The 24,479-nt window shown below is 39.3% G+C and overlaps 1 protein-coding gene across 1 annotated transcript in view; it reads right to left on the reverse strand.

The window, feature by feature from the left end:
• Positions 1 to 24,479, reverse strand: part of LOC116315490 (contactin-associated protein-like 4) — a 110,847-nt gene that overhangs the window by 66,690 nt on the left and 19,678 nt on the right. The window contains exons 2-3 of the mRNA XM_039601506.1: positions 20,825 to 20,935; positions 763 to 956 (exon numbers count right to left, since the gene is read on the reverse strand). Of these exons, the coding sequence (XP_039457440.1) occupies positions 763 to 956; positions 20,825 to 20,935 (305 nt within the window). The remainder of the gene's footprint in view (positions 1 to 762; positions 957 to 20,824; positions 20,936 to 24,479) is intronic.

A 24,479-nucleotide genomic window follows, 5' to 3' on the forward strand; every position in this document is an offset into this window, starting at 1 on the left:
GAGAAAAAGAAATGGGGAATATATTTAGACGTAAAGCAACCGCAACACTAGGTACTTAAGTCACCGCATGCTTGTCTCAGCCAGCTTTCTCACCAACTTCTTCTGCACATTTACATTTTAAGAGCCGCCACACTTATCGAAAGCGACTGAGCTCAGAAGCGCCCATTCAGCGACCTACTCGCAGACTGGTGATGGACATCTTTGTCATTTCAGGCATCAAAGCTGGGAGTTTTTCTACGCCAGGCGGTCTTTCTCACAACAGCACCAGCCTCCTGTCAGCACAGGCTAAACTTTCTGACAGCAGACCCACACCGTCAACAGACTCCTGCCCAAGTTCCTTTCATTGTTCCATGTATTATTAATAAATAGTGAAAGGCTCCTGGTGAGCACGCCATGTTGCTGCAGGCAGCACCAGTCCCCACATATATTGTTAAGTAATGTCTATGACAGTTAGGTTAACTGTGTGTGATTGTAGAGTGTCACTGCCTGGACAAACTGTGTTTTTAGCTGTTAAAATCTGTATTATATAACACATGTGGGGGGTTTCTTTTTGTGTGCACTTTTTGTTAGTGAGCACTATTTCCTGTTTTACTTAAATATCTATGATCTTTTCACAATCAGTTAAAAAATATGTACTTTTCAAGTGAAACATGTCTACATCAAGATGAAGGATTGACATGGACATCCATACTCCCATCAGGTGACTACACAAATATGTTGCACACCCAACATACATAATCCCAACACCAGAAGAAGAGTTACCCCTAAGCTGTCTTCCTGCCGGTGTTGTCTCCAGTTGTGTCCTGTATCACTGAACATCAACAGATAGGCCGTGAGCCAATCAGAGCTGCCGTAGCGGCCCTGCGTGGCAACAGCAGTGATTTGTGTTCTCCTCCCCAGGTCCACCTCCAACCACTGGTATCGGTCTGAGACAAGAGGAGACCAACCTCCAGCTCCTGCACAGGGGATAAAAACAAAGACTGGATTATAATAATGGGTATACACGGTTAGTGTGAACTTAGTGTGAGTATTATTCTTGTTGTGGGACCATGACTCTTACACAGTCACACTGCAGGCACAATGGTTATCATAAGGTAAAATATTACATTTTAACAAGAAGACCTGGTTTAAGATCAAGATGAAGTTCAGGCAAAAAGCAGTTACAGTCGACAGTGAAAGAAATGCTCTGTGTTTGTGTGTGAAAACATTAGCATACAAAAACCATTGGTGTAAAGTTTGACCAGTCGGGTGGTGATGAACTAATTTGACCAGCTGACCACTGTTCACATGCATAAGTTAGTATTGTGGATCACATTTACAAAACGGTATTACTAATAATCCATCCAAGCATGTGTTATTTGACTGTTTGGTTAGGCACGGCTCTGGAAATGGCGTCAGAATCATTTCACTTGTTATTCTGTGTTTGCGGCCTATAACCTTCCTAAGGGTTCATTAACTCTGAGCTGTGTGACTTTTGACTGACTGGAGACATTTGTATGAGTGTGAGTAGTGAGTAAAAATGAAAAGAATGGCAAGGAAATAATACCAGTTCAAACAGCCAGTTTGGAGAAATCATTAAAGAACAAGAAATCAAAGACAGTAACATAAATTACCAATAATCCGCTAATGCCTTTTCATGCCTTAGGTATCTAAATTAAGATTTAACAACCATTTTATTCTGTTATTGTCTTTCAAAGCATTTCTTGGTTTATACAATACATTTTGTTATAGATATTCTTAAATCATCAGATTGATTATAAAATGGTAAATGGTAAATTTCTAATCTGCCTACTTCAACAGCTCAAGTATCTGGATCCAAACATGGCAGCCACTTCAGTATGAAATCTTCAGGTTTTTCATATCACAAAATGTCACGATGGTCAAAGATGCCAAGGAGCCATTGGCTCCCTTTAATCGACTTGAAAGGAAGTTTAAAAACTATTTGCCAAAAATGCAAATCCCTTCAGAGATGACAGAAACATCACAGAGAGGGTTTAAGTTACTGGAAAGGTATATTAGTTAATGTTCCTTTTCTAAATCTCTTATTAATAATAAGGAGACCCTGCTTTGAACTTTAAATGTTGCAAATCACAGTACAATTATAGTGCATCCCTTTTCTGGATTTGATTGAAGTCCACATAGATGCTCACAGACATAAAACCCTAGAATATGTCAAAATTTGCCTGGTTTCATGATGATAACTAATAAATCCTCAAGACATTAAGTGGGATATATCTGGGCCACAAACCCTTTGAAGAAAAATGGATTAGATGATGCAGCACCAGAATGGTATTTATGAATCTCCACAACTAAGTGTCAAGATTTGTCCTGCCATTTAATGGATCTGTTCTGGTTTTTATGAGCTCACCAAGGTGACAATATGAGAGAAAGTGAATGTGATTCAACTTCACTTAAAATATCTTCTCTGACATGAGACAAATCACTGAGCTGAAACTTTTGTCTGTTCTCCAGTGATATGCAGAGTACTATCGTATTTTTTAGGGGTAACGTGCTCCATTTTTGTCTGGGCAACATCTGTTGCAACAGCTGGAGAGGACACTCAGGGATGTGTGGGACTAACACACACTGTGTTCATCCTGTAGTCTAAAAAAGGTAGCAGTGGTATGTTTGACACTGCTATACCATTTTTTTTAAGAAGACGCAAGTGTGGAGGTAGCAGCAAACTGGAAGGACAGAGTCATAATACTGCAGCTAAATGCACTCATTTAGAAATCCTCATTAGAATGAAGGCTGATAGTCTATAGTTAGATCTGCACATTTGTTTGTTTCAAAGGGAATTCAGATGAAGCTAAGGTTATTGAGCCATGTTCTAAAATTTAGAATCAAAAAATCTTGAATAGTCAGGCACCATCTAATTTTACAGACCTAATAGTAGCATATCGCTCCAACATAGCATTTTACTCATGGACTGCTGGCTTACCTGTGGTTACTAGGATATTTAAAAGTAGTATGGGAGGGTGAGCCTTCATCTTTCAGGAACCTCGTCTATGGAACCAGCTCCAAGTTTGGATTCAACTGTAATTAGGATTAAACATTCCTATTTGATAACATTTATATTCAGGATTGGATCAGATGAACCTCCTATCTGCACTACAAATGGCCTAGGGTGCTGGGGGCTTGCCATGATGCACTGACTGTTTTGTCTTCACTCACTCTCTATGTGTTTACACACCACTCTACATTTAATCATTAGTTATTTTTAATCTGGCTCTCTTCAGTAGAGCATCTTTTGTCACACTCACTTCAACCTGTTGCAGCAGATGGATGGTTCTCCTGCAGGTTTCTTCCTGTTAAAAGGGAATTTTTCCTTCCCACTGACAACAAACTGCTACTCATAGAGAGTCATTTGATTATTGAGGTTTTCTCTCTATTACTGTAGGGTCTTTATCTTACAATATAAAGCACCTTAAGGTGATTTGGTGCTATATAAACAAAGCTGAATTGAACTGAACGGAAATGACTGTTCAGTTTGAAGCCCTTGAACTCAGCTCTTTGTGCAAAAAGTACAGCTATAAAAATAAGTTTTTGAATTTCTTCTAGTGTTGACTTTTTTAGCTACAAACAAAAATCAAGGTGGATTTTTCAAAACAAAGGAACTTTAATATCCAAGTAAATTAATCAAATACAAATATATAATGCAATAAACCAGTTTAAGTAGAGATAGCAAAACACCCTCCAATTAAGTATCACAAAATGTTGTGGTTTATTTGACAATGTATCACTGTTTAGTGTTTTTATTGAGCTTTTTTGAGGCGAAATCAAAGTAGGTGAAAGTTGATTTCACTAAATGTTCCACAAGGAATAACGTGGAGTATTCTCACACAGATTATATATCCGTGGGCATCTTAATCAAAGAAGGAAAATTCACTGTGGTGCATAGTAAGCAAAAATCTAAATGAATGTGGATTAGAATATTGAATATAAGAGCATATAAGGAGAAACAACATATTTGTTTTGTGGTACTCCATTTTATTGAGCTAGTATGTTCTTTTTAATGTTTTGGCTGCTGTAACACAGTAATTTCCCAACTTTCTGGCATAAACAAAATATATCTTATCTGAAATAAGCTGCTGAATATTTATGCACCAGACTCCATCAGGGATGTTTGAGTCTGATAGCCTCCATGATTTGTTTTTCTATAAGCACAGTTAGTTGCCTCTAATGATCACCTCTAATCACCTCAAGCTCATGTTTCAAATGAAAAGTTTTGGGAAAAGAATAAAATATCTGCGTTTGAAAAAAGAATGGTGTAGATCAAAACAGGAAAGATGGCAGGAACACACAGCAGGAATCCTCTGGATTTACAGAGTCTGAACTGTGTCATATAAAATACTGCAGTTAATCAGGTGGGTTTGTATTTGGGAAATTTGGGAACCTGTCGCAGAGGATGAGTAGGTTGGAGAAAGGGAGTGAAGAAGTGAACTGGGCCAGAAAGCGAAACAAAGGCAGAAAAGGACTAAAAGGCACAGACACAAAGAGTGGTGCCTTGATGCAGTTGCTAACCTTTGCAGAGACATTGCCAAAACTAACCCAGTTGCAATCTGATTTTTTTTACTTTGGATGCTGCTGGTATCCCTGACTCAAAGAAGTGTGTGTGTGTGTGTGTGTGTGTGTGTGTGTGTGTGTGTGTGTGTGTGTGTGTGTGTGTGTGTGTGTGTCTCTGTGTGTGTGTCTGTGTGTGTGTGAATAGTATAGTGGAAAAGAGAGAGAAAGAAAGAGAGCAGGGGGAGCTTTGGCCGAACCTGATTATGAAGAAACATTGGAGGTGATGGAAAAGGCTGCTTCGAGATAACGACACTTTGAATACTGAGAAGAGTGTGTATGTGTGTGTGTATGTCTGTGTATGTGTGTGTGTGTGCGTGAGTGCGTTTGTGTGTGTGGGGGGGTGAGTGGCTGTGTGTATGTGTGTGTGTGTGCGTGAGTGCGTTTATGTGTGTGTGGGGGTGAGTGTCTGTGTGTGTGTATGTGTGTGTGTGTGAGTGAGCGGCTGTGTCTGAGTTTGTGAGTCTACATGTGTGTAAGCTTAATAAAAAGTGCTGAGTAAGGGCAAAGCAAATCCATGGTGCCCGAGGAGCAGATGGAGGGATTTCTCCCCTACTGAGGGTACACACATACACACAGCCACACACACACAATAACACAGCCACCCTGAAGAGCACTTGAGATTGTGTTTTCAAAGTGATGTCATGCTGCTATTAGGAGAATGTAAATTAATACTACAAAAACTTCCAAAGTGCCAAAGTGGACACAGTGTCTTTTTATCACATCTATTATTAATCCTCCTTATATCAGTTTCCTGTGTTAACACAACCCACCACGAACTTCATTAGAATTGTTCAACATAGCACGCTGCAGAACAGATTGCTAAAGTACAGCAGTGATTGGTAATGCCAGTCAGCATCATAACTGATCATAAAGATTATGAGCCTTTAAGAACAGCCCACACTTTCAGTTGTAGCTTGAAGGAGAAACAAATCTAACAACTTTAATAATGGCTCAATTCCAGTCTGCCTCCCAGTATAATATTTCAGTGAGAAAGTATCCATGCTACCAGCATGTTGAAATCTCTTAATCAAATTGGCTGATTGCTATGAGATGAAGTGAGATGCATGGCAACATGCTAACATTCAACTCAAGGAACAGTAGAGAAGTCACTGTTCAGCTGAGCAACATTACAAAGAGTAGTTATTTTAATTTGCAATTAATTTTAAAAAGGCAAACATGTGTATTCATCACAACTAAAGCGAAATATTTCAAGCCCTTTTTGTTTTAATTAAGGTGATTATAGCTCACATAATATTTCCTAAAATCAGCCAAAAAGAGAAAAAAAATCAACACAGAAATCTGTTGTGTTGAAAACCTCTGAAAAGCAACTCGTTTATACCGTTAGTTCTTAGTACCCCAAATTACCCCTTCAGTGTGGCGTGGCGTTAGCGCGTGGTTCTGCAGAAGTGTTATTGAAGGCTGGGCTGTTTTAAACGCAGCTTTCAGCTTCTCTGCATTTTTTGTGGTGGGTTGTTTCTCATCTTCTTTTTGACAATCACTCATCGATTCTCTGCGAGGTCAGGTCAGGTGAGCTGCTGGCCAGCACAGTAATAATATGGTCAGCAAACCATTTGGCAGTAGTTTTGGCACTATGGGCAGATGCCAAGTCCTGCTGGAAAAGGAAATCAGCATCTCAGTAAAGCTTGTCAGCAGATGGAAGCATGAATAAAAAGCATGCAATAAAATCTCCTGGTAGAAAGTTGCAGGAAACTCTGTGGTATAACCACAACTAAATGCTGCATTCCAGATAGCTTGGGACTTTGATGTCGGAACTCGGGAGTGATGTCATTCCCATTTTGGTTTTCAGCAAGATAGACCCATCCAGGTATCGATAAACATAAACTTTTTTTGCACTTAAAAACCACATTCATGGGGAGAGCCTGGTCAGTGCCCTTTGTATGACTTATTTAGTGAGTCAAAAATAGACAGCAGTGTCAGTAAAGAAAAAAAGTTCACAGTTTTAGTACTGTTTGCATTCAGTGCCACTGTCTTGGATCGCTAACTCGGTGTATGTTGGTCTGCTCTGACTTTCTCAGTGAGGATTCCGAGTTGAGGAGGCATTTAACAAAAACTTTCCATCTGGGAACTCAGAATTTCTGACTTCTGACTTATTCAAAAATGGCACCCTCATCACAGATAGTAGATACTGGATGGCAAACATCTCGAAGCCTGTACATCTCTACTCGTCCTCCAAACTCTAGGTCCCTCATGTCTAAATGAAATATAAAAGTTACTTCCACCTTTAAAGAGGACTTTGGACCACTTTAGACCTCTGACTGAGACGTATTGTGGCTTACCCTCCTGTGGACGGTATTGATCATCATCCCCTGGGCAACTATCTTCCCCATGATTATACTTCCTTTATTGAACTAGACCAAGAGACGCAGTGTTTATACTGTTTGAATAGTACTTTATTTTAACTACATGAAATATTGTTATAATAAGAGGTACTAGATTCCTTATTTTTCCACGCTGTAAATCATACGCATTACGAATAAAACAAAAAAGGCTTGAAGTATTTCACAATATTAGTTAATTAATACAGAATTTAATTAACTAATATTTTGAATTTAGCATTGAAAAAAAATTTTTTTACAGTATGCAAATTTTTTAGCTGCATTAGTAAATGCTTGCAAAAAAACACCTTGACGTCACGTTTACCCATGTGAGTAAGCATTATTTATCAATGTGCAGAGTTAATGTTGTAGAAGGGGCGTACTGTAAACCAAGAAATGATCTTTTCCTAGATTTAATTAGTTTTTGGTGCCTAAACAGTAAGCAGCGAGTAAAAGCAAAGGCTATAAGCAAACGGGGGAGCAAAGCTTGAGAAACAAAGCAGCAGTCTCCTGGCTGACAAACTTGTGACTTCACTTGAATTAACCGTGTCTGAGGTCATCTTCTTTTCTCTTGCTGTGCTTCCTGCTTGTTAGGGCAGCAGCTAAAGGCCAGAGCTAATAAGTACCTCAGTAACAGACATGGACACTGACAGCGCAAGAGGAGAGAGCAGACAGGCTGACCTTTACTCATTACAGCTGGAGTGGAGAGGGAAGAAGTGACAAACACAAACAAAGGAAAGCAAGAGACTGAGAGAGTGACAGAAGAAGGCAGATCAATTGACATCTATAGGGCTGCAGAGGAGGGAGACTTAGGAAGAGAGAAGGAAAGGGAGAAACACCTGGAAGAGAGGAGAGCAGAAGGGGTCTAAATAAAAGAGGGAAGAACTGGGTATAAAGTGTTTGGGGAAAAAAAACTGATGACTATATCTACCATGTTTCTCCCATATCACCTGTTTGATCAGCAGCATAATTGTTTCTGTGAGTTCTGATCCTGCGTATCTGCTTGTTTTCTCTGTCACTAGCTGCCTGTAAAGCCACCTAAGCTGCAAAGTTGTACTTTATAGCACTTTTGCACATTCAAATTGCAATGTTACCTGAATACTGTAAGTTAGCTAATGAGTAGACCAAGACTTCTGGGGGCAACTGACTAAGCATGTCAAGAGGCTGGTGATCAGAAAAGCTGATAAAAGCCATGAATCAGAAAAAAATGTGACCCATTCTTCTTCCCACATTTATCATAAACCATTTAATCAGCCTTGAATAAGCCAAATAAAGAAGTTCCCTGCAAAAAACAGGTTGCCAAGGAGTGGCACCAAGTATGGCAGGCTTGCGAAAACGTATTTAAACTGGTACACGCACATTGTTTGGCCTGTTTGTGTAGTTGGCAAAGTAATAAACAGATATGCAGATGTCACAGATTGTATAAATGATAATGACAAAGCTACTGTGATGTCATCACCACAGACTTCTACAGGACTGGACGTGTTTTTGCAACCACAGCTGGTGGCCTTCAGGTAGAATGTAGATTTAAAGCACTTTGTTATTCTGACCCAGTTTATGCTTTGTCTTGTTTACATTAAAATATTAATTTGAGATATTTAGATTTTACTGTAGAACACTGGCCAAATAAGAAAAAAAAATGTAATGGGCAAATTTCCAATTAAAACACGAACGCACAGGAAGAATTATATAAGAACTACAATTTAAAGCAAGTTTTTAATTTTTGGCACAAAGCAAATTAGCTTTTATTTTCATTGCACAATTTAAAAACAAGACAGACACCTTTAAATCTGCACCAACAACAGTATCCAGGTGCAATGCTTCTTGAGAACTTAGGAGTAAGTTTATGCCAAACAGTCTGCCTGAACATGAGATTTGAGGTGAGGGTGTTTTTTCAATGATGTTTTTACTTACTGGGAGACTGTGCAGTTTTGATTTCTGCATGGTTGGTCAATAAAAAACTGGATAAATTGTTGATTGCACAATGTTTTATTACTAAAATGTATTCATCTGCATCTGGTAGATTTTGAAAAGCCAACTATTTGTCTTAGGAGAGTGTGATAATCTACTGAGAGTACCTAGTGTTTAAGTATGATTCAAGTTCTACTCTTCCATAAACAAGCACATCCTTTCATATAAGTTAATATGTGTCATTGCGGTAAATCAGGCATGGTTTTATTTGGGCTAGCATGAAAGCATCAAAGGGGGTTTTATTTTAGAGGCTTCCTCCTGGCTCAGTGCTAGGATACAGGCCAAGGACACGTGGTGTCAGCTATGGATTATGACTTTTTCATGGCGGGCAGGAGTGGGAGATGGAACAGAAACTCACAGATATCAAGTTCAGTTCCCACAGCACCAAGTTTGTGCCCATCAGAAACTGCAAATGTTTCACAAGTGTCCTTGAGTCACACCAAATAAGAACACCATCTTAGTGCCTAAGATTATTTTAAAACAAAATAAGAAAAAAAACTTGCTGAGAAACTACACACGACTGGGATTATCTGAAATGTGGAGCAGATTCTTTTTAAAAGCCTCACATGAATTAACAAGCTGTATCACAGCATGACACTTGTTACGTTAATAAAAAAAAAGAAACAAAATCTTTACACCCTCTAAACCCATGCATTGTACAGTATCTCACTCTGTGATTAGTAAACATGAAACATTGTCAAAATGATCATATTTTAGTTCATATGGATAAAGAAGTAAAACAGAAATAGTCCAACACATCTACACACATTTGTTTGCTATAAAATTATGGCAAACAAATTACAGCAGGCGCCTAGACAACCGCCAATAAAGTAGCACTTGGCGACAGTGGGAAGGAAAAGCTCCCTTTAAATAGGAAGAAACTTCCAGCAGAGCCAGGCTCAGGTAGGAGCAGCTATCTGCCATGACCAGGTGTGGGTTAGGGGAGGGAGACAGGACAAAAGAGAGCCAGAGATTAATAATAGCTAGTGATTTAATGCAGAGTGATGTATAAACACGTACTGAGTGAAAAGAGGTGAATGAAGAAGAAACACTAAGTGCATCATGGGAAGCCCCCTAGGTCTATTGCTGTGTAACTGAGAAGGGAGTTCAGGGTCACCTAATCCTAAAAGTAGAGAGGGTATCTGTCTCCCAAATCAAAACTGGGAGCTTGTTCCTCAGGAGAGAAGTCCGAAGGCTGAAGGCTATGCCTTCTATGCCCCTTTGACCACAAGTAAGCCAGCAGTTCGAGAGCAAAGCGCTCCGTTGGGGTGATATGGTACTGTGATGTTTTTAAGATAACATGGGGTCTGATTGTTTAAGACCCTGTATGTGAGGAGAAGATGTGAGGGGTGTTATTTTAGAGGCTTTTTCCTCTGCTTGCTATTGTTTACCTGCTTGGTTTTAAGAAAACCTGTATATGTATATGTGAGCTTATGTATCACAACCTGCTTCTTTTTATGTGCATTTGAGTGCTAGCAATTATCTCCGATGGCACAACCATATTTACAAAGGATGGGCACTACAGTTTCATTTTTGTCACTTAGACTTAATGATACTGCAGTCACGTCCTGTTTATATAGCTGACTGCTTTTGATTGGAGAGCTATAAATTTTCTCAGCAACCCAATTACATGTCCCTATAAAATCTTTAGTATCTATGGTATTTATTATGTTTTAATGGTGAAGCTCTTGTTAGTAAATCTCTAGTTTGAAACTAGCAGTAGCCACTAGGAATTTAACGGAGAAATACCTGCTGCTGCAGTTACTGTATGTTCATGACCACAGTCTGTGGCTTGACCACAGAGAGACCAATCAAGCCAGTGACACAGCTTTTGTTGCAACAAACAATAGAGCAGTGCCCCTGGTGCTAGATAGAGCCATCTCCACTTGCAGAATTAACTTCAGCTTTTGTCTCTACTAATAAGACGGTAAAAGAACTCAACATCCTGCACGCTATTCCTCTCTGTTCTAATTGCCATCTCCACCATGTTAGTGTCAATTGGGAAATAGATGGTGACACAACGCTTGTCAGGGCAGTGGCTTTACAAGGAGGAATAGATGTGTCTGCCAGATAAATGTACTGTTTGGTTAGCACTGGTGCACAGTTGTTCATGTCAACAGAAGGTTGGAACAAGACGACAAAAGCAGGACTGTGGTAGAGGGGAAAGGATACGAGCCATTACAACAAGGAAAAAAAGTCACCCAAAGTCAGCGGGTCTCAAACATGCAGTAAGTCACAGATAACTAAGCAGGGACACATGGCAGTATTAGTAGGCCAAGATCTATAAATGTGTCTGTCTGGTTTTTAAACTGATTTGAGGGAGAGAGTTAAATTTGAGACAGAGCTTGAGGTGTATTTCTGACAACCTGGGAGATAATATGCAGCTATATATAAAACTGACCGGGCACCAGAGCAAATAAACAGTCTAGGAAGTCAAAAAAATAGAAAAGAAAAAAGAAAAACCTGAAAGATACAGAGGCCAGGTCACTGGAATCTTTTATGAAAGCCTTTAATACAAGTACAGCAAAACCACTTTTAGTGTCCAAATGCAGCAAAGAAAAGTGCTTAAAATCCAATGTGATTTTTTTATATGTAACAAAGCTGATCCTTGAGTTATACAGAATCTGAAGGGGGGTCATAGTTCATCTTCAAAATGAGAAAAATAGGACCCTTATTCCCATGAACCTGTGATTTTTATTTTTTAAGTGAATACTCCCTGTGAAAGGACAGTGCTTAGAACTTATGATGCTTGGTTGCCTTTATTCTGCTTCAAGATGCATCAAACATTTTTAAAAATTACATTTGAGTCTCCTGATTTACTTTTCTGCATGAAGGGCTTATGCTGGGCTTAACCTGGGCTTAAGATCATTTCCATACCACTGAATATATTGGAGAATTTAGAGCTGGGCATTTTCTCTACTGGATGAGGATGAATTTGAGCTAAAAGTCCTTTATTATTGACCAACATTTGCTAAGTTGAGTGAAATAAATGGTAGCATCACCCCAAAAGTGCTGGCTGTATAAAAATAAATATTTCTTAACATGATTTTTCATGTACGACCTGGTTTCATTGCTGCCGAGTTTTGATCAAGTTTAAGCATGTGAAGCTTTTAGCTTAAAATGTAATTTGTGTTTATTTCAAACTGTCATATTTCCCATTAATAGCGTGACCCTCAGAGTTACTGAGCTTGGCAGTGGTGGTACTGACACTTCCCACATCCATATTGCAGATTTTGAGAAGTGAGCATTAACAATGAGCAGTGTATATCAGAAATTAGCCTTCTTGACAAACTCCATTAGGAGTCTTCATCTACGGGTACTTGCCATCTGAACCGTGCATAACCATGACCATGCATATCCATTAATAATATACAGGTTGTTATTAAATATATGATATTTCATGTGACTGAACACAGTAAAAGTAGACTTATGGACCCCAGATAGTTTATTAACAGCAGTAAATTGGGGGTTAGTCACAGCATAAAAATGTGATTTTTAATGAGCTGTCATGGATTAGTTACTCTGGCTATTTTCAGTAAATTGACTGAAGGATGTAGAAGCAATGTAGACAGAATGCTAAGATTAGAGGCTCTTTAGCTGCATTTTGTCAAGGAATGAGGCAATATTTATATATATTTATCCATATAATAAGATTTATGGGGAGGCTGACTACCTCAGATTAGAAGGAACTGAATGGAGGAGCTGTGGAATTTAACTAGATAGGGTGTTTAACAGTAAGCAGTAAGTGGGGACCTGGGGTGGCAAAGTTGATACATAAACATATGACACTTAGATCAATATCTGATTCTACATTTAATTCCACGTAGTTTATTTTAACCTTCAACACCCCAAAAAAAAAAAAAGAGCACTTCCAGGAAATGATTACTGGGGACTGATGGAGTGTTCCAAGCCTGTTTCAGCATAATTACAGTGATTCTAATGTGCAATTATCAGTATGGCCCACTGAAAAACAGAAACTGTTTAGATGTTAAATACTGCCATTAACATTTGCCTATAAATGTTAAATGCAGCCATTAACATTTGGCTTTAAGATGAAATGGAGTTATCTTAATGTTTTCTTGGCAGTCCAAATGAGACTGAGTTTAAATTATAATTACAGCTGACCACACTGTCCAAAGAGCAGCAAGAGAGTGGAACTGCTGGATTTGACTGAAAAAGTGAGGAGGGAGGGGCTAAAGAATTCTATTGTTATTCCCTTTATATGGAGGCAGATTTCAGCTCAGTATCTGTAATATGAACACCTGTGAGTGCACCCATTTAACATTAGCTTGATCACCCCTGTGGGAAATTTCCCCTGTGCTTTTCTTTAGTCCTGTAACAGCATTAACACAAAAATGAGACTGTTAACTAACTCAGGAAGGATCGCAGGTTACCAGACATACATCATGCATTTTCTAATTTTTCAAATGCCTTGTCACGGAGCAAACTCCCACTAGGATAGATGAAAATTCAGTGTGTGTGTGTGTGTGTGTGTGTGTGTGTGTGTGTGAACTGGCTGACTTTGCCAATAGCAACGAAATAGCTATTTTCAAATCTAAAGCCCTGTTCTGGACTTCACTTTGCTTTTTTTCCACACACAAGACCCTCAGCTCCAGTTCTAGACCTGACGAGGTGGAAAAAGTCAAGCCTAAAGGCAGTAACAGCAAGGCACTGATCAGCTTGTACAAAGAGTCCTGGCATCTATTAACCTTTATGTACCTCAAGAACCAGACCGCCACTGTACAGAAGATTTGAGCGTGACTGACCTCATTATTTTGGATTTGAAAGGTGTACCTTGTACCCCGTTCTGCCTTGGATTCACTTTCCATCAGGTGCTATCAGTGGTGTGAAAATATTTCTTGATTAAATAACTGGTTGAAACTGGACAGATGGCACCACACTGCTCCTCAAACACGTTTTATGAACAGAGATTTCAAAAATGTTATCCCCAACTCTGCGCCTCTGTATTGCTTTAGGTGTCTGAACTGACATGGGTCAATATAAGCTTTGTTTTCTACTTAGGCTCTGATAAGCTGCTGCACCACTTGCACTAGTCTTACTCCTCCAGTAAAGTAGTTCAGCTTAGTCGTACAAAAGTGTCCTTCTTCCATAACTGATGGCAAAAAAACCCCAAACTTGCTCAACATATTGAGGACCATTGCTCCTTGGCCTTTAAATTAAAGCCTTCTGCTTGAGGGCCTCTGCTGAATTCTGTGTCAAAGCCTCTCTCTGGCCCCTCCCAAGACCCTTTTTTATAGCTTCATCAGGAGGAGCAACTCTCAGTGCCAGGGCCATTTCCCAGCCTAATAAATTGGCCACGTTCAATGTTCAGCCAAACAGTGCATACAGTGAGGCACAGTACTGAAAGTGGAGGCAGCACTGTGATCCTTGAGTGGGATTAACAGGGCACCATGTGTGAGCAGCCCATCCAGCACCAGTCCCCATATGGGCTGAGCAGCCAAGATGCAACTTGTTAGATTTGTATTGGGATTGTCATTTATGCTTAGAAATATTTACTTATTATGTGTGCCTATGCCAAGAGGCACACATATTACTATTCGTCGGATTTATTATCATTATTATTATTATTATTATTATTATTATTATTATTATTCTCCAGTTTTACAGCTGTGTGCGCGCTAAGTTACTGACGTTGGACTTTATTTTATTCATAATGGTTAGTTCGTAGAGTTGCCGTACAAACGGAATCGTGCCACATTCAGAGAAAATATTACGATTTATTCTGTCGTTACGAAGCCTCCCCTGTCATTCTCTGCCTGTTGCAACTTCAATCATGAAACTGATCAATGATCGGCTTTTCGCTCTTGTTTGTTTATCGCGCTAAACAACAGCAGCACGTTTAAACTTGATCAGCTGTTGTTAGAATTCATTTGATTTTAATTTCTAGTATCAGCTGATGTTTGCTGGAGCCACAGCTGTAGAAGCGGGTGGTCGAAACCAGGAGATGACCTTACTAAATCATCAGAGCTGAACTGGTGATGGAGAAACAGGTTTAGCTTTTTTTTTAGGTGACATGAATGAGTTGAAGGAAGTTATGAACTGTTTCTGAGAGAAATAAACACCAAGCTCCCTTTTTTTTTTAGCTGACAGCTGGTAACTGTGCAGGGGCGGATCTAGCAAAGCTTTTGCCAGGGGGCCAGGTAGGGCATCTTACAACCAAAGTTTGTATAATAATACACAAGATTGGCTGTAGACCATTGTTAATCATTCAGAACACTGTGTAAAAATAACAAAAAACAAAAAGTGAATGCAAAAGTGCATAAATATTTATTTTACGTGATTGATGTGTGTGGCGGGGCGTGGTCTGCAGTGCCGCTGCAGGGGAGGTGGACCCACCTGAGCGGCATCTGCAATCACGCCTCGGGCGTAGTCTGTGCTCTCTCGGCTGTTTTTTGGGTGTGTGTCGGGCTGTGAGTTGAAAAGCTACAGCCGGCTGTGTGGGTACACCAACCATGTGTGAAAAGTGGTCCATAACATAATGCTTCAAAGCGTGTTCATGCAAACATTGTCGGGTCTGCCGTGGTACAATGGGACTTCTGCTCATGAACCTGTGTGCACAGCATCTGCAAATCGGGGCTGTACAAAGTCACTTCATCTTTACCCAAAACTGTAAGCTGTCATCTGTGAGGCGCGAGCGGTGTTTGTTTTTACCATAGTTCATGGTGGAGAATGGCTGCTCTGCTGAGTTTTGCTCTCTGTAGCTGTATGAATGGCAAACTACACTGATTACCAGCGGCATAGGCACACTTAAAATTTCTTCTGAAATTTTTGCTTTCTAGTATATTCTTAGAGTTTTATAATTAGGTGTAGATTGGTAGAGGTTTGATCCTTAATAGTCTGCAAGCTTTGTGTGCATTCCAGAGCTCTCTGACTTTCACACCCACATTTTAGGAGCATGGGAGAGGTCGTACCTTGTCTTATTGTTTTATGGTAGGATAAACGTATCTATGTCTGTTTTAGGCTAAATGCCTTTTGTTTACATGGACGGCTCTGGGGAGTCTTCCTGGGGTCACAGTTTGACCCCCACACACAGATACACACACACACACACACACACACACACACACACACACGGTATTCTTTGTTCACATGTATACCTATATAAGAGGTCATATGTTAATGAACCTATGCATATTCATGTAACCACAATAAAAGAGCAGTGTTACAGGAGAGCGGACGAGAGCAACTGGGGTCAAGCGAAGGAACGGCGCCTGTCCAGTTCTCTCCCGTGCACGTGAAACATTAAGAATGTTGCCTACTCGTGTCTTGCTTGCTGTGTAATCACATTGCCTTCAACGTTCCAGCGAATAGGTTCAAGCTACAAACCTATCACAACTCAAGCGGTGGGAGCGAGAGCCAAAGGAACCGGAACTAGTGGAAACCAACAATCACTGTTGTAGAATCCTGAGAAACTATAAGCTGAGTAAATAACCCAGCGATCGTGGCTCAAGAGTTGGGAGTTCGCTTTGTAATCGGAAGGTTGCCGGTTCGAGCCCCGGCTCGGACAGTCTCGGTCGTTGTGTCCTTGGGCAAGGCACTTCACCCGTTGCTTACTGGTGGTGGTTAGAGGGCCCGGTGGTGCCAGTGTCTGGCAGCCTCGCCTCTGTCAGTGCGCCCCAGGGCAGCTGTGGCTACAATGTAGCTTGCCATCACCAGTGGATGACTGGTTGAGTAAAGCGCTTTGGGGTCCTTAGGGACTAGTAAAAGCGCTATACAAATACAGGCCATTTACCATAACAGGATGCTGTTGCTGTTGTTCCTTAAAACAACAAATGAGGGTGGGATCAAGAACTTTCTGGAATCTGCTTATAAAAAACAAAACAATTTAAATTTGGCTTGTAGAGCTCTGGGCCACTTTCAGATGGATCTTTACAAATCCTGTTATAACTATTGCACCACAGATCTCAAATGTGCGCAATCAGCAGTGGCTTTCTATGTCAGACTGGTCAGATTTCCATGTTCAAGATCGTAGTTTGGGGCTCAACTTAGCAGTTAAATGATGTATGCATGTATTTTTTATTTTTTTAAAACTCACAAAATTGTGCATTGTGAATTCTATTTTAAAGTTAAAAAAGGGAGCATGCTCAGCAGTAGAGACCCCAAAACGCTGAAGGGTTGCTGTTTTGACACACATGAAGGAGATTCAGAGACACATCATAGAGACACAAGTGCACGGCGTCAGAACAGGACTTCTTGTTATTAGTCTAAAAATAGCCTCACCGGAAGCTGTCCAGATATGCCTAACAGCTGACTTTGAAGAGTTTTAGTTTTAATGAGTTATTCCCACAGCTTTGTAATCATACCTCAAACAGAGTTCTACTTATGCCACTAAAAGTACATGGGACCTGAGATGGTACCTTGTGGTGTTTGGCACTGGGATGTTGCCTTTGGATTCCTTAATGTTATTTGTTGATCATCTTGTGAATCCTGCGGATGCTTCATCAGACTAGGATCTGGGGATTCTGGAGGCTGGATCAAATCATTAGGTTCTTCATTACAACCCAAAAGTCAATCCTGAGGAGTTTCTGCAATGCGCCAGGTAAATGTTGATGTCTAAATAACATGCACATAAATGACAGGAGCCCAGCACAATGTAGCATTTCATTGTCCCATAAATGTATTGTACATGTACAATGACGATAAAGGTCTTTTCTGTTTTATTCTATTATAATGCTTTGATAAGTGTTATTCACATTACTTGTCAGTGGTTTTAATGTGGCAGATAAATTATGTATTTTGCAGATATTTCCTAGCTCCCAAGACACATCCTGAACCTGCCCTGAATGAAATTACAAACTGAGCAGACACATCACATGTTACACTAGGCAGTTGGAAGTGGTCCAATAAGTCCCTGGCTTTAGTGTTTCAGTGGAAAAATGAAGACAATAATTCCTCTGTCTCAGTCTAATATCGATCATGTGTTTACAAACAACCTTATTTAGAAAACAACATTCTGGTGGCTCATCTTCCATTTTTCTCCAGCTTGATCAAATTATTCTTACAATGTGAGTAAAAGATGAAGAAATCTCCCGCTCACACTGACGATGTTGTCCACTGGTTCTGCAGTCTGCAAGTGGGCTTTGTAAAGCTCCAAACATGGCATGGTAGCCCTTTGCAAGGCCAGCATCAGCATCCAGTAGAGACATCTCTGTTGAATTTTTACTGTGCTCTGTGAATCACAACCCAGTTTTATGTCCCTATTGCGAGCAGGTGGCCCGGTAGAGACTTTTGATGTACTAGTGTAATATAATTTCAGTGTGTTGTACAGTACAAATCGTTAGCAGTAACTGTTCTTTCACTATCTATCTATCTATCTATCTATCTATCTATCTATCTATCTATCTATCTATCTCACATGTTAGAGTCATTTATTATACAAATGATAAATTGATAAATGTCTTCTTCTTCTCTTTGTTTCGATATCCCTACAGCCACCACAGATGTATTTCTCACACTCTGTGAATCCAGCTTAGGCTTGCCTTTGATGTTTTGTGCTCAGTGCCCTGTAGGGAGGCAAAGACTCTCCTGCACCACTGACACCCACAGCACTGAACACATCTCACTAAAAAGACAGAGAGTCCGTCAAGAAGCACTGCTTTCTTTTGTTGTTGTTGTTGTTTTTATTCTCAGTCTGTTCCTACCATTTCATTGGCCTGAAGGTGCTTCTAGTTGATGTCAACAACTGACCAAATGTATGAAGTGTAAAGCTGCACAAGGTAAAAACTTTTTTATGGATAGCCTGCACCTCAAACCCCTCACTGTTAATACTATCAAACACAAGTGAAAAATGGAAAAGGTCATTGCTGTAAGGGAAAAGGGTAGAGAAGAATGATAACCATGCAGGTTGAGCTAACACAAATTTTATATTTAGCCCTTTTCGACTGAATAGTTGCAGGAAATACGAAACCGTTCCTGTTTTTTTACCAACAACATTTTAGTTTTTAGTTTAAAGAACTTGAGGTAAGCAGTGATAACAAAAGTACAGAGTAACCTTAATGTTCTTTGCCTTTTGATTTTGTGTATCATGCATGTTAGAGTTGGATGTACTGGACAAATGAATGGGGGTTTTTTGGTGGTCAGTACACAATGAAACTTGTTTTATATAAATAAAAAGAACTATCCCAGTCTCAAACCAATATTGTTATTTACACACTTTCTTCTAAGAAAGTTTGTGAAAGTTGCTTTGTGGCCTCTCATTGTTGCTTTGGGGTCAGCCATCCAAGTTCGGCCTCAATTGTCACAGCACTGACCAGTGACCCAGTGTTCTGTGTTGTTTAATTTATATTCCTTAATAATTGTTATTCATGGTTTTGGTTCTCTTGATTGTTTTCTGCTCACGTTATATTTGTGGTTGCAGCTTTTAGTTTCGGCCACTGTGTTTTCCATGTGTTCAACATTTCGTGTCCAGTCAGTCATGTCTCAGTGTCAAGTCCGTGTCTCTGTGCATGCTTTGACAGTCTTGCGTCCTGTGTTAGTGTGTTCAGTTTTGCTTTCCCTTTGTCTTGGTATGTCTGATTAGTCACAGCTGTGTTTCCACCTTGTTGCGTTCTCCACGTTAGCTGTGTGTCATGTGTAATTCCATTTTCCTCAGTCATGTCAAGTCTTGTCCAGTCACTAATGACCAGGCAGGAGTTTCCTAGTTCTAGTTTGTGTTTGGTTTGTTTCTTTAGTATTCATGTTTTGTTTTGTTTTAGTTTGCATTTTCCAGCATTAACGCTGCCGCCTTTAGTTAAGCTTTCTGTCTCCGAAACCGGCGTTTGGGTCCAGACCCAGCCTGCCACATAGCTCACCATGACATCAATAGCACTTTGACCTTTATAAAGTTTTACTACTGAGAGAATTTTTTAACAAAATAAATAAATAAATAAAGGAACTAAATCCATTGGTTGATCCTTTTCAAGCGGTTTTACTTCATGACAATAGTTTTTGTGTGTGGGTGTGGCTTAAAAACATTACAAAACGTGTGCGGTTTGGAAGGTAAATCCAGTGTGTCACGCAATCTGGGTCAGATAAGATTCAAGAAGAATATAAAGTCCCGGTATGATGTCATAAGCTACACTGCAGAAAGACATATGTTGATATTGTTTCCACATACAGCAAAAAAAAAAAAAATGCAATAGTAACAGGAAATGCATGCGTCATCCGACTGTCAACGTATTTGGTTACCAACCAAGTGTAGACAGCCAGATGACATCTGCTCCACATACACAAGCTAGTATTACCAGATGGCCATTTAATTTTAGAACTATTTTTTTAAACCAAGAGCAAGAACTCAATCCAATCAAGACCAAGAAAAGACAGTCGGCCAGTCAAGACAGTAATTCAAACATCAAAATGTTTGCTGGTTTCTGTGTATGCAGATGCCTTCCACATGCACAAAACATGATGAGAACCATCTGACAGAAGAGGAAACAGTTCTTTGTTTATTCTTGTTGGCCGACGCAAAAAAGATCAACCACCAAAAACAACATCTTACAAGAACTGGGCGAAGGGTGTGTGAAGCACAGTATAGCAAGATACATATGAAGCCCACAGTGTGTGTACCTATTATCTTTCTGCAACATCCACAGTTGTGGGCTGTATGATGACTAAACCATGAGGATAATTGAATTTTACTGTGAGTGCTCTGTAAGGTCAGCTAAATGGATTTCTTCACAAGGTGGCAAATAAAACAAAAACAAAATAATTGCCTTTACAATAAGAGAGCACTCCCCAACGAGTTCAGCTTTATGTTAGAACTTTTACTGCAATGTGGGATTAAGTTTGAGTAATGAATTCTGGATAATAAAGTCACAGTTTCACTTGGGCTTGCAGTGGCGCACAGATTTCCGGCTTGGATCGTCTCTGTTAGCATTTATGACAATTACCAGGGTATTAACAGCAGATGGTGAAACGTCTAAGTTTAACAATAGCAATGAATAACTACTCACCTTCTCTCCTGTTGACCTTAGCAAAGACCGGCCCGTGACTACTGGACAGCTGGGAGGAGCTTCTGAAGGATGATGATGGAAGACTGGACATCAGTGGGTTGTCACAAACATCTGTTATCCAACCACAGGAGAAAAGACAGAGATGAGTGTTTACACTCACGGTCTGTTTCACTGGACATTCATAAGGACTTTCTGTGAGGAGTTTGCATGTTCTCCCTCTGCCTATGTGAGTGTTGTCTAGGTGCTCTGGTTTCCTCTTGCAGTCCAAAGACATTTAGGCTAGATGGGGGGAAGACCCCCATCCACTCTTCCAAAACAGTTAGCCTAAAGGAAAATTGAAAGTACATAGAGATTAAGAGTTTAGAGCTGTGTAAATGAGGCACATGATGTAGGATGCTTTGTATGGTCAGTAAGACTAGAAAAAGTGATATATAACAGCCCATTTCAATCAGTCTCATAGGCTAATATCTCAGTGTGTTTTGCTGATATGATAGTGTCATCCCACCTGAAAGGTTAAACTTGGATTACCTGATGCCCAAAACAGATGTAACCCTAGGTTGTGGGATGGATACGGGGCCTTAAAATGCTATTTCAGGCAATAAGACAGCTTGGTTTCATAGAGAGACGTTTACACACCTCATACACTCTCATGTTTATGGAAGTCAAGGACAAGAAATAGAGTGGAGTTCAAATTTTATATGAATTAGTGACTCATGTACCTGCAGTTGAGTCATTGACACAATGCAAAAACTATATCATAAAGTGAAGAGCTTATTTTGATGTTATGGATGGCTTTGATGATCGAAGGATCTACACTATGACAAGAGTTTGTCCACAGGACTTTATTAGAAAATGTAAATTCTGCAGTAGTAATATAAAGTGTATATAAAATACTGACAAATGTCTGACTATATTCATTCAGTCTTTAAAATTATTCAGTGTTATGCTTATTAAAGAAACACTGGAAAAATTTTACCAGACTGTTAATACAGGGTTTAAAGTGATAAGAGGGGGAAAAAAATCTGATTTGGATACATTGTTCAGAATTACACAACGTGTACACAATTATTACACCTTGCAGCACTGAAGTGTGCATATGAACTATACAGTTTCATTGGCTTTTCTTCTTTAATAGTGACACTGCTAGGATGAATCTTAAATACTGAATCAATGAATACAGAAAATAAAATTTGTCTGTTGCTGTCAAAGTCAAATGCTGGCATGCTGAACTTTAGTGATGTAAATTTATAAAAAATTCAATCAGCACTAATGCCAACAGGTATTTCAGTAGAAATACTACATATAACCATATCAGAAAAAAGTCTTGTTATTGCAACATATGTAACACATACTTTTATTTGTAATTGATCATTTGCATTTATGATGAACAGCATCATAAATGCTGTTTCTCATCATCAGTTATAAGCGGTACACATGACATTTTGTCCGATGTACGAACACTACAAGTGTGTCTAGCGAGTTTCATGAAGTGTGTATAGACAAATTAGCCACAAAATGCTTGAACTTCTAAACTGATAACCTTTAAGACCCAGAGGATTCACTGCCAAAGGCAAGATGCCAAAAGAAACCAGAGATCCTCTTTCCATGATTCAGTGGTCCAGGACAAATTTTAAAATATGTCAGAAATCTAAACAATATCAGTGCAGTGATTTTAATGTTGTGGCTCCCTGTGTTTAAATTGGTAGCGTATATCTGCCAGTGCTACTTCACAGTTGTTGTTGTTTTTAAAGTGCAGGAACACATTAGTGAACAGGATTACTCTTCGGTGGAGGACCCAGACTTGATATTTCTGTCTGTCAGAATCTGTCATGCTGAAGAACCTTTTAGTGAAGAACTGAGGGCTGCTGGTCTCCTCATGACTGAAGTACTTATAAGACAGAGGCTGTGACTAATATGTTATTTATTCACAGGGAAGCAGTTTCCCCAGAACACCTGACTATTAGATCATTACAAATGTTCACTCATTTCTATGACTACTGTGTAATCTAACACTTTTTAATGGATTTCCACCAGCAAGAAGAGTCGGCCCAAATTATTCACAATCCCTTCAGAGATGCCTGGTCCTGTCTCCCTACCATGACAACAAGGCTTCCTCTGAGATTACTTTGTCAACATTATTGTACTTCATTTCAAGCACAGAGGGATTTTCATTACCTGAGACTATTAACCAGAGACTGTTGACAGTTTTGAATAGCCTGTCATATCCACCTAAGCCTTTTCCATCTAACACCCCTCTTCCCTGCAAGTACTTGAGAGTTTGTCCATTTCTGTTCAAGCTCAGGTGAATTTATTGTAGGAAATCTGAAGAATACTCTTTACTTTGGTTAGTCCTGTGCAAGAAATTGGATAATCACAACTGTCATTACTTTCAGTAGCCCATGTTTTAAAACAACAGCAATGCTTAAAAAAAATACAACACAACCAAACAGTTGCACAAAGTAATAAAGTAATTTTAGTAAACTACGGAAAACAGGAAAACATCATAGCATTTTTTTTGAAGCCGTAATGCACTGATGCAAATACCATACGGACAGCAGTGACTTGTAAGCCCTTCATAACATAGGAAACAGTAAACATGTTTCTCACCTACAGAAAAATTAAGATTCAAGAACAGATAATTAAGCTATGCAGTATAAAAATGAAAAGTAAAATGCCAGGATGTTTTCTGTAGTTTACTAATATTACGCGTAACCTTGTTTATGTGTCCTCCTTAACAGGTGAGCCAAATCTCATCAAACCTTTGCACAACATTGTCACACCTAAAGCAAATAGTAATATCTATATGTTTTTAAAAAAAATTTTATTATAAATCCCAACCTGTTTGATTTTCATATTTATAAACCCCTGTGAATAAGCCACATTCTCCAACTGCCTTTTTTTCCCCACATACCCGTAAATAACTTAACAGATACCAGAATTTGTGTCTGCAATAGACTTTTGTTTTGACTCACCACTAAATACTGAATAAAGAATTTGAAAAAGCTGCTGTTTCCCACCTTATGGATGTGGGTTTTGCTAGTTATGCTAAAGAGCTTTTTCTAACTTCTCGTTTTGAACAGCAATTATATAGTGTAGCTAAGTTACATGTAGCTTTAGCTTGTTAGCAGACTAAGGTTTTAGCCCAGGTGTAGCTAGCAAAATAATCAATGAATATCTTAGTCAATTAGGTTAGCAAAGCAGACTAATTTAATGACTGAAGTGACCCATTATATTAAAAACTTATTTTTTATGCCAGTCATTATTTTAACAAAACAAAGTAATATAACGGTACAAAGAAAGGTGTGCAACTACTGTCATTGCTATGTTCTTGCAAGAGGATAAAACTGTGCTGTTCATGTGGTAGAATGAACTCTTGGACAACAAGCGTCAATAATCGCATCATAAACAGTAGAGACTGGTAGTTTGGAAGAATAGATGTGAAGTAAATCACAAGTCTGTCAGTCAGGAGACTGCAGTTTGTGTCCTGTTTGGAATCTTAGCATTTTGAGTTTGTTTTCAGTTGCTAAATAATCTACAGTTTTTACTCCCTAACGTTAAAATATGCTGCACAACATTAACCCTGCTGCTTAAAATTATGCTTACTCAGTGCATTTAAATGCAGCACCCAGGGGTCCTCTACAAGCATCCATATGTG

The sequence above is a fragment of the Oreochromis aureus genome, linkage group 17, assembly GCF_013358895.1.
Source record: "Oreochromis aureus strain Israel breed Guangdong linkage group 17, ZZ_aureus, whole genome shotgun sequence".
Taxonomy (NCBI): domain Eukaryota; kingdom Metazoa; phylum Chordata; class Actinopteri; order Cichliformes; family Cichlidae; genus Oreochromis; species Oreochromis aureus.